Consider the following 11,397-nt stretch of genomic DNA (forward strand, 5'->3'; position numbering starts at 1 on the left):
AGTTTCTGCTCTCTGAGAAATCAGGTTCTCCTTCCTATTCTTTCAAAGAAATTACAAATAGCATAACAAAGCAAAAGTAAGCATTAATGGGCAAGCAGCTAGAGAGATGCAAAGATCCTCTTTGAACCAGCACGGTACCACTAACTAGGATTTACCACCATTGTACACATCCTTCTTTATTGAAGTAACTTCTAAGTAACTAAACAAAACATTTCTTCCTTAGACATCCTGGCTAGCAGTTCATAGAGAATTAAATAAAATATAAGATTGTTGTCTTTAACCTTACTCATCAAAAGGTTAAATATCAAGACTATGTCAGTTATCTAGGCTTTTACTTTATCTTTCCCCCCTCAAGTAAAGCAGCAGGGAAGTTAACACCAGAAATGAAAAGATGTCATCCTAAGAAAGTAATTTAACACGGTAGCAATGAACTGCCCTTTGGAAATGCTTTTTCTTCTTTTACTTCTAAACTAGACCTACACTAGACTAGACTAGCACAGATAATTTATCTCATGTCCTTATATAGCTATGTGAACAGTATGCCACTCAGCAGATTTATTAAACTGGGAGTATTGAAAAAGACAGCTTTCTTCTACAGTTTTTCCATGGAAAAAGTAATTCACCATCAAAAACACCTCCATCCATAATCCCAAAGAACCTTGTGACCCTTTATAACAAAATCAAGCAAGGTCTGTGCTCTAACATGTTACTGACTATAGCTGCATTGGTTAATGGAATGAACAAAGACAGAGCTGTCAGAATATGTCAGAGAAGCTGGCTTTAGCACTGCCTCAGCTACTCATGGATAAATCCTCCATTAGGACAGTTAGGCTACCAGAAACTTTTCAAAAACAAAAACTTTTAGTGCTATGGAGTACTCTCTTAACTGGAGATATCCTTAAAACATTACTAATGTGAAATATACTTTCCTTATTTTTGTCAAGAGTACAATAATAGATTTCTAGTCCCTGCATCACCTTTACATACGAAGTATCTATTTTTGCTTGTACTTCAACAATGATTCCAATAGGTTCAATTCTAAATTTTCCAAATGCTAGTCTACAAAACTAATTGTTTTCTATGACCAAGTTACAGCTGACAACCACTTTTCAATGTAAGTTTCCCAGCATTATCCGTACTGTCATCAGAACCTCAAAAAGGAGTAATCTCTCTTTTTTAATTTCCTCTTTCATTAATAAAATAATCATTTCATGGCAAGTTTCTAACTTGTTATGTAATTGAGCATACAGAAACAAAGACTCTACGCAAAACCGTCTCTTCAAACAAGCACTTAAACTAGTTGTGCAGAAGAATTTATAAAACTAGTGTAAATTTCTTCTGCATAAATAATGGATTTGCCATCCCTAGAGGTCAGGTTGGATGGGGCCCTGAACTGTCTGATGTAGTGAGTGGCAACCCTGCCCATGGAAGGGGGGGGGTCAGAGATACATGATCATTACGGTCCCTTCCAACCTATTCAATGATCCTACGACTGAAACCACACACTAATAATCAAAACATACACAAAAGGAGTACTTCCTTCCTAATTTTTAAAATTATTACTGCTGTAATTTTGGAGTTATAAAAGATCTGCTTAGGGACCTTTAATGTCAAAAATAGACAACTTTTGAAAATACAAACTTTATTACGAATATAAACAAACCATATGCTTCATACTGAATAAAAAGAACTCTCAAGAACTAAAATTCTGTGTCATTATCTCTTGCTAAATCCATCCCTGTGAATTTACGCTTGTTTCTCTTATGCAATTAAAAATCTGCCAAAGACGACACCAAATACTATAAAAGGGACAAAGAACAGAGCTTTTCCTGGGTAAGCAAAAAATTTCATGATGTGTGTCTCAGCCATTGCCAAAATTTGCTGTTATTGAGATATTACAGTTGCCTACCATGCAAACTTTGGATTTAGTAATGATTTCAGTCATCCTATCCCCTTTCTCAATTTTTGAAACACCTATGCTCAGTTTATCATATCTTAGTGAAATCTTCCACTCTGAGATTGGTGTCTGGTATTCACAGGCAGTAATCCAGACCTCAGGGACAAGCATTTTCTCTTCTTCACCCCTTAGACTACAGTCATTATTAAAAAAAATAAATAAATTAAGCAGAAACAAACTTCCTCACCTTTACCAGTTCTGTATAACCTGTTTCCCTCGCTGTCCACCATGGTTGAGCTTTCAGTCCCTTGACATTGTAGAGAGAGCGCTGCCAGACCGATGCAAAGTGACCTCTTTGGTATCCAAGTTCATACCACTTGTATGCCTAGAATATGACACTTATTAGCAATTAAATGCATATCAACCAAAATTTTATAGAAAAACCTTAGGATCCATTTGATTCTGTGGATATTCTTCTACTACATAGAAGGTATAAACACTTTGAGAAGAAAAAAATGAAAAATCATCAGAAAAATTTTCAGACATACCAGTCAGCCAAGTTTGTCCAGTCCAGCATTAGCAAAACAGGAACATCCTCACAATCACTGATATAAAATATGGGTCAGTAATTTAATGGTAACTTTGGGAAAGTGGTAAAGTTTATAGAATACTGTTATCATGCTATGGTGCTATGAGAGAACTTGCTTTAAAGTGATATACTTAGGTCACTGTATTTTGACTCTGGTGGAAAAACTCACAATTAGTAGGAACAAAAAAAAGACAAAAAACACATTCAATTCATTTCTGATTTTTTTTTTTCTTTTTGGAAGCTCCACATAAATGTCAAAAGTTTTGGTTAATTCTGTGGCAAAAGAAGGAATGCTAACAGATTCTATCATCATGCAAATTGCTCTTTGCTTTTTTTTTTTTTTTGTCTATTGCTTATCTTGACTTCTACACGTGTATGCTGGACTGTTACTTAAAACGGACTACTCAAGTTTTTGACTATGAGTCCATGCTCAAAAGTTTTGTCTGGATTTGCCAGATGTTAAAGCAAGGCCATTTTAAATATGTACCTCTTTGTCTCCTATTCTCTGCAAGGCGTCACCCAAATGAAAGTAAAATCGTCCATCATCTGTGCCAGGGTCACCAGACTCTAGTCCTTCCTAAAAAAAAAACAAAAAACAATACTAGAAATAGAACAGTAGAAAAGAAACTTCAGTAGGACTTCTAAAAGAGCTCAGGTTATTTCTGTATGTAATCTGTCAATTCTATGCAAGAGAAAACCTATGAAATTGTCCATAAAATTTAACTACTCTGATAACGATGAACTTAGGTTGAATGAATACAGTATTCAGTGAAAAGCCCTTGAAAAATGTTATCAGTTTGCAAAATCCCATGGTTTCTTCCCCCAGTTACTCCAAGACAGAGATGTATTTAAAGACAAACACTTGACTTCAATCCTATAAAAGTACAGAAGCATTTTAGAAAGCGGGTTATGGTAAATTAAGATTTTGTTTCATAGTATTTCTTCCAAACGCTCAGACGTATACAATTTCCCTCTTTCAAGAACTTTTAGTTTGCAGCATACTGCAAGCCTCAAAACAATTTGAGACTCACAGCTGTGTACTAATAAAACCAATATTTGATGTTTAAGAATTGATGAATCTTAGCGTATAAGCTTGTTCCCGTTCATTGACAGTGATACAGCAATATAACTCTGATGCACAGCTTTAATTGTAATTTGCAATTAGAATGCTTTTAGCTTGACAAATTATATATATTATGATTTTCCATATTTTTTTTCTTTTTTCTATTGGTAAAATATTTATGTTAAATGTGGAAATAAAACTACCTTTAGATAAGGAATGCTCTCTGCTATCTTGTTTTCAGCCTTCAGGATGAAGCCATAGTGTACTTTGGCAAAGCCATCATCTGGAGCCAGGCGTAGAACCTGTTTGAGGGCAAAGGAATTAAATAGTAATGTATGAATCTATACAAATTAACAAATCTGTGTACAAATTACTATTTAGTGATGCAATTAGATTTTCTTCCATCACTGGCACAGATAAATTCTTGCTTTTCCTGTACTTGTATACATTTACATTTATCTTTCTCCCAAATAACTCATTATAAACCAAACTTTGAACTTTCATATGTAAAATTATTCCAGTTGGCTTCTCTGAACTGCATTATTTTCTTCTTGTGCCTCCTCTTCCATCTTCTGTCTTGAGTTATAACATGCTAAATTACAGGAGTAATGTAAAGGAAGGCAGCTGCTTTTTGAACAAGTCTACAGAAGAGTCACGAGAAGGACAGTGTGGTACTACGCCTGGAATAGTTTAAAACATGTTAGGTTTACACTGGCAGACTAGTCTTGACAAGAGAGAACATATTATGCTGTGAAGCACAGTGACTGCTATTTAGAAACATGCTGTGAAATAATGCTTGTATCACAAGACAGAGCTGTACAAACCAGGCAAAGCAAAAACCATTCTCAACACAACAGTAAGAACTATCTTGGAAGAGCTTACACTTTCTTGGCTAAGAGAAAGCAATCAGAAAGTAATGCAAAGACTAGTGGGGTACCTCAAGTGATTCAGTGTACTTTCATACCAGGTGATGGATAAATCATTCCTTGACTGTTGTGTGCTGCACTCGAAGACCTAGAGTGCTTAATTAAGCTAAAAGAGTTTGTACCCTGAAGAAAATTTAGATATATTTGAGTTAGAACATAACATCATTAACTTTGCAGAAAAGGAGAACCCATGTGCAAGTAAGAAATCTGATCCTCGTTAGGCACAGATGGATATTTCCAGTGCAAGAGAAAGATTTGTGAGCGCAGGGAAAGCTGTAAGAGAGGATCACTGTATGGGGGAGTGTTTCAGGGGAAGGAAGTGTGAAACTGACTAGCTGAGTTCTAAAGTGCACTCCCAACAATACTGATAATTTAAGTGCATTTGGTCTGTGCCTCAGCCATGGAGAAAAAAAAAATAAAAAAATTCCAGAATGCCTTCATCTACTTTCCAGCTCCACATTTCTATCATACTATAAATATATATGTAGGTTGCTCTGAACGTAATACCTCCTGTTTATTTCCATGGAAACTACAAGACATACAAAGAGCACAGTAACACTGGTTGATAGAACAAATTCTCAGGTACAAAGCACTATTATTCAGCATGGGTCATGCACTTTCACCAGCGATGAAGAAGAGCCTGCATGCTACCTGCAATAAACCTGCACCATCCACCACGTCACCATGCTCACATCCTCTGCTTTGGTCTCCATAAACATTCAGTAAGCTCAGATAGATGTCAGTGGGTGGCACTGTTTCCCCTCATAGAAGAATTTCACCCCTTTGCTTCCTACACACTTCCTACACATTTCCACCATTGTGTCAGACTGCCCCTGTGATGCCACCTGTCATACGGCAGCAGAATGTAACAGAATGTTGGTGGGAAGGTTCAACCTCTATGACCATACCAACCAGCATCCACCTCTAACACTGTGGGCCAACATAGTAAAACAGAAGGCATTATTTTTTCAGAGCAGCCTTTGTGTGTATATATCCAGTATCATTTGAAGCTTCATGTGATATCTATTACATGGTCAAGATAAATCTGTTGATAAAACTCGTCTCTTAAAATAAGGGTGGAAAGTCCAATCAGGACAGATCCTCGGTTTGTGAGGACCAGCACAAATGCCTAGAAGTCAGCAGAAAGACAGAGACTGATACAGGACAGATGCAGATGGCAGATGCACAGTCTCTCTTCTCTAAATCCATTTTTGAAAGTACTAAGCTCATGCCACGCATAAAATGCCTGCATACATTATAGCCATTTCCCTATCCTTTTTTTCCAGCCACTAACCTAATTCTTCAATCAAAATAATTAGAAGCAAACCTATAACAGGTCCTTTGGGTCAATTTCTTTGCTTTCTCCAACATTATTACACACAAAATACATCCGAGCAAAATCAAAATCAGTGCTACGTGGGTATAAATGCTATGGCTCAAAAATAGGAGTATTTCATATATTTTCACAGAAAAAAAAGCCATTATGAAGAAACAATTTTGAGTATCTATTTGAAGTCTATAATATGGTATTTAATTAGCAAAAATGAACTTTGCAATTCATAATATGGATCAGGTTGACCAATAAGTTAACCAATAACCACCATATGAGTTTTATACTTTATGAATACAGCATTCTGCATAGAAGCATTCTGTTCCATGGATCTGTACCTGCTGGGTGAAATAAAAATGACTGACAGAAATATTTATTAGTCATATAATTTTGTTACAGTTCCTTTAACTATAGGATAAAGCTATCTGATTAATTAAGACAGGAGAGAATTTTCTATATTACAGTTCATTTAAACTCTGCCGGGTTGCATTAAGGCATGATCTACATTCAGAGCCCCTAAAGAGAAGCGAAGAGATACAATCAGCAGAAATTACACTGGAAGTATTTAATGTAAATTGTATTACTCTGTTGCTGTTGCTGCATGCAATATTAATTATGTTTAAAAATAAGTTTTACTAAACCGCACATTGCCCATTAAATATTAATCATGAATATAGAAATTAACCTCTGGGGCTATCAGTGGCTAATTAGCCAGGGCAGAGTAGTGTGTTAATGTGGGTATTCTGCTTTTGGTACCTGAGATAGTTCAATCAGAGCTGGCTTGTATGCATCTGTATATGACTGCATTGAGGCCATGCAGACACAGCTCAGAATGGCAGGCAGAAAAATTGCTGTAAGTTCACTCACTCTGCTAAGGAAATTCTCCCCATTGTGTTTTATCAACCTGTAGATACTTGAAAACAAAAATAGCTTTAATTTCTGTGAGAACTATTTTCAATGTTATGTTTCCATGTAGCTGGGTGTAATGTTCAGAAGAAAATATATTAACATTTGGCAAAATTGAAATCCTCTCCAGCTGGACACCATTTTCCATTCATTGTTCAGCAGAAAGTCTGGTAAATGCAACTAAAAAGTGTATTTTGTATCATCATTTTAAATCGTACTACACTGCAACTGAAAGTACAAAGCTGTCTTGATCTGAAGTTTAACATTTTATACACATCACTTCTACTGTGAAAAGAACACAATTAAGATTGTTGAAAAAAAAAAAATTGATCATAACACTTTGACAGCTACAAAGACAAAATTAGTTTCTCCACTTCTTTTAGAAACAATTGCGATTAGTTTCCAATATTTAAATCTTATAAAAAAAGGGGTGAAGTTGATTGGAAAATAAGCTAGCTCGCCAATGAAAGCGGAAAGCTTTCATTCACTAGGATTCCTTGGGCACTGATTCAGTTTTTTAGAGATGATGTCAGCTGTTTAATGTGGTCTGAAATGGTGCATGATGCAATCCCAATGTACTGTCTGTGTCTATGAAGAATCCAGTGGGTAATGCCTGCTCAGCCCACGCCTAACACAGCCAACACTGAGTTTAGACTATAATGTTACAGCAGGAAGCAAACAAGATCACTGTTATCTCTTCCAAAGCATCCAGTACATTTGCTGCAAATGGGAAACTTGAAGTCTAGATTCTCTTCCAGCCCTATTGTTTTGCTCCTCAGACAAGTTCCAAAGTACACCATTCCCTTGTTAGACAACTACAAAGAAAGGAATGGGAATCAGCAAGAAGCAGAGTCTAAAGTCAAACCCAAGGTAACCCTTGAGAATGAGCTCAGCTCTGCTCTCTTCCTACACATCTGTGCCCTTTGCATTAAAAAAATACTTGAATAAAGTGTATGAATATTCTTACAGTGGTAACTGTAACAGAGGATTCATAAACACTGAAGGCATCTACTCTGCAGCACTGAGTTTAGGCTCTTGCTTGGGATGTCTTGTTTCCTAACAGATGAGTAATTTGTCCTAGTTTTTTGTTTGTTTGTTTGTTTGTTTTAACTCATAGGAAGATGTCGTCTCCTGGAGGTCACCAGAACAACTTACCATAGTTTGCCTCACTTGTGTTGACAATGCATAGAGCTTCAGCACCTATGGCAGAGCTTTAAACCATATGTCAGTCACTTCCTAATTATGCATTGCAACAGCTGAGTGGAGCACTCAAGAGCAGACCATATGGCCCCAGAGCAATCTGCCCAAAAACATTAAAGAAGCTTTTGGTATAACCAAGAATAAAAGCATGTGCACATAAGCTTCTGCCTGTTTCTTTGACTATATCTCCTTTCAAAAAATTCTTCATGTAAATTTATACTTCATTACAACAAAGGAAAAAAAATTGTATTACAACAGTAGAATTCAGTCTGAGGAAAAGTCAGAATATGGACAAAATCTTCATGATTTCTAAAAAAAAAATAAATAAAATCCAAATCCTTTTAAAATATACTTATTTGTTGCTCTTTTACAAGGACAGAACATTACTATGATCTGTTCTATTTCACTGACTAGTGAACTGTAAAACAGAGTAATTATACTGGATAAAGACTATGGAAGCATGGAAAACAGTATATTGAAACCAGACCAGTTCTTATTTTGCATATCTAGCCTTAAAAAAAGCTGTAAAAGCATCTTCTGAAGTCTATCAAATGCAATCTCACAGTAGCTGCATAACAAACTCATTACCATCTTCCAATTATAAATAAATCCTATGATTATTATTGCTGAGAAATTCTAATATCTACATTGCTTGCAGCAAAGCACTGAAAAGTTGTGAAAGAAAATCATGCCCCAAATGAGTTTTTTTTTTAAAAAAAAGATCCTTCTGTTTGAGAAGCAGGTTCAGTTAATAACAGTCCATCTCTAAAAAACACCATTTTCTATATTTAGCTAACTTTTGATAGCAGGCCAAAAATTACTGAACAGAAGCGTACTATGGAGAGACCTACAGAGCAGCAAGAGTAGCAAAGCAAACAGTAGTTTGGCAACAACTGCAGCTGTCAGAAGAGCTTCAGACAAAACAGTATTATCAGGGTTTGGCTCCTGCCTCCAACCATGGGGATAAATGCCCTCATCCCCTCTGAGAAACCATCTGAGACAAGAACCCCTCAGACATCCAGATGTGGGGACTGAAAACTGCGCCTCTGCTCTCAGGAGGAGGTATCAATCATGCTGGCTTGTCCTCAGTCTGTGTAACCAGTCAATCATCATACTACTCATGCACCAAACAAGACCTGGAACAAGCGTGCCAACACCAACAATATCATCTGTGATCAGGTTCTGATAGCTCTTGCTATACCAGTTACATCAAGCTCCACATCTATTAGAGAGCTTCCAGATGTGAATGGGGTTCTTGCATCGTGGGAGTGGACTGACCCTTCCCCCAGCCTGCTATTGCTAGACAGCAATAAAAAATCCAATAAACAGGGCACACTACAAGGATCATGGGATCGTTAAAGAAAAACAGCATTTAGGCTGCCTTTGAAAATCTGGAAAAAGGCTACAGATAAATAGATTTGCAGGTACTCAACTACTGTATTCACATGAATAAAGACACCATTCCTATAAAGAAACAAGCTTATTTCTGCTTTCCATACATTCCAGACAAAGTAACATCTACCCATGTTGTCAATATATTCCAAATCAGCCTATCAGAAAGCATAAGAAACCAAGGATTATTAAGTATGTTTCGCTGTTTGTAAGGAAAAATATTGAGTATGATGGTATCAGGAAGTCTGAATGCAATCCAGAAAACAGGAAATGGATGGTAAAATAAATAAATCTCATCAGTGTTAATCCTTCAAAATCAGACATGCAAAATGTTTCACCACTAAAGAAGTTAAAAGCAGGCAATCTTTAAAATGAATGTGAATCTTTTTTTCCGCTATTGGAATGGATGCTCACCTCTTCATACACTTGCTTGGCATTGCTGTTATCTCCTATCAAGAGGTAACCGACGCCAAGGTCATTCTTGAATGACGTATCACTGGGAAACAGATGAACTAATTTCTGTAGAGTAATCAGGGAACTTCTCATACGACCTAATTTGATTGAACAAGGCTTCATTACAACAGTGGATACAAGTAACAGGGGTAAGATACACAACATCTCAAAAAACACAAATCAGACCCAGATGTTCCATTTTCACTAAAGATCATGGGGCAGAACTTCAGAAAAAGCTTATGCAGATAGGAGTATATTCAGCTGCTTGGTTGCCACAGCAAGTGTAGTTGTACAAGGAATATTTTAGGAAATCACTCAGAATGCATATCATGCAGTGTTATGGTAGCCTCTAGTGGAGAACAGTTCACAGTGTAGCTCTAACATTAAGCTCCATTTGCTCTTTCACACATAGATATCAAAGCACTTAATAAAACCCAGTAAACATATCAAAATAAACTTTGTCTTTGTTTTAGGACTTCGTTCTCAGCATTCCAGCTTCAGATTTTCACTCACTGATAAACATAAACCAAATCTGGCTAATTTTAATAGACATTCTAGTATTAGCGTGTTCTTAACAGGCAGCTTTTTGATCTGCACCTGGACGTCCAAAACTGACACATTGAAAACTGTAAAGAGGTCACACTGGATATCTCTTTGCCTCTGACACAGAATCACTGAAAGATTCATGGTTTAGAAATCTTTTTGATGATATTGTGATCACCAGGATCAAGTCCATCTATTTTTTCTTAACAGAAAACAGCACTATAAACTAAATACGTGAGACAAATATGAAATTCAAGTATCAGTAGGCAAATCTAATTTACTAAAGCAAGAAAGCGATGCATAATCATCGTGCATAATAAGCCATCCATTTAAGACAATCTAGTGCCTTAAAAGGTAAGTCATCTCCAGAAGTAATGACTATAATCCTGCTCTACTTGTATTGAGTTGTTACTCAATAGCAAAATTTTGTTAAATAGCAAAAATGGTTTTCTGTTTCAATCTATTAACTAGTTATTTCACTATTTACATTTTTTAAAGTGGGATTAAGAGCATCAGGTATGGAGATTCACGATGCTTCACAATTTTTGGCCTAAGAGTCATTGCCACTCATAATTCAGTCTGAGAATAAATAATGAGCCAACTCAAGTAATGTAAGCATAACATAATGTGAAATTTTGTGATGGCAAAGATATACAATTACAATTTCCTGACAGCATGTTAACAGTTTCCTGTTAAAAGTTAAAAGACTTTTTTTTATTTATTTATTTTATAAAACTGCATAAATACACATCTATATTTTTATTATATCTTCTTTAGGTTATACAATATACTATCAATTCACCTTCATTGAAAAACAAGACTTTCCAAATGGTCAAAAGAAGGAATACTTAATGAATTAAAACATTATCCTCCAGCTCAATTCTGTTCTTCTCTATGTTTACTGTAAGTAAGTTTATTTGGGGGTTTACTTTATGTATGCCATTTATTTCCCTGAGGTTTCGATCAACCTCAGTAGAAAATGATTTTTTTTTTCTTTTACTCAATAATTTTTTTTATTTTTACTTTTTTTTTAAAAAAACCTATCTCCTTTCATAGCCTTGCTTGGCATCTTGTGCACTGCTATCTGCAAGGCACTAC

At 35.9% G+C, this 11,397-nt stretch overlaps 1 protein-coding gene across 7 annotated transcripts in view; it reads right to left on the minus strand.

The window, feature by feature from the left end:
* The window catches only part of ASPH (aspartate beta-hydroxylase), a 102,686-nt gene that overhangs the window by 17,703 nt on the left and 73,586 nt on the right, over window positions 1-11,397 (minus strand). For all 7 annotated transcript variants that reach the window (XM_010708966.3, XM_010708969.3, XM_010708968.3 and 4 more), the window contains 4 exons: window positions 9,718-9,854; window positions 3,753-3,851; window positions 2,974-3,063; window positions 2,145-2,282 (listed from right to left, as the gene is read on the minus strand). In XM_010708966.3, the coding sequence (XP_010707268.1) occupies window positions 2,145-2,282; window positions 2,974-3,063; window positions 3,753-3,851; window positions 9,718-9,854 (464 nt within the window). The remainder of the gene's footprint in view (window positions 1-2,144; window positions 2,283-2,973; window positions 3,064-3,752; window positions 3,852-9,717; window positions 9,855-11,397) is intronic.

This window comes from Meleagris gallopavo, chromosome 3, assembly GCF_000146605.3.
Source record: "Meleagris gallopavo isolate NT-WF06-2002-E0010 breed Aviagen turkey brand Nicholas breeding stock chromosome 3, Turkey_5.1, whole genome shotgun sequence".
Lineage (NCBI taxonomy): Eukaryota > Metazoa > Chordata > Aves > Galliformes > Phasianidae > Meleagris > Meleagris gallopavo.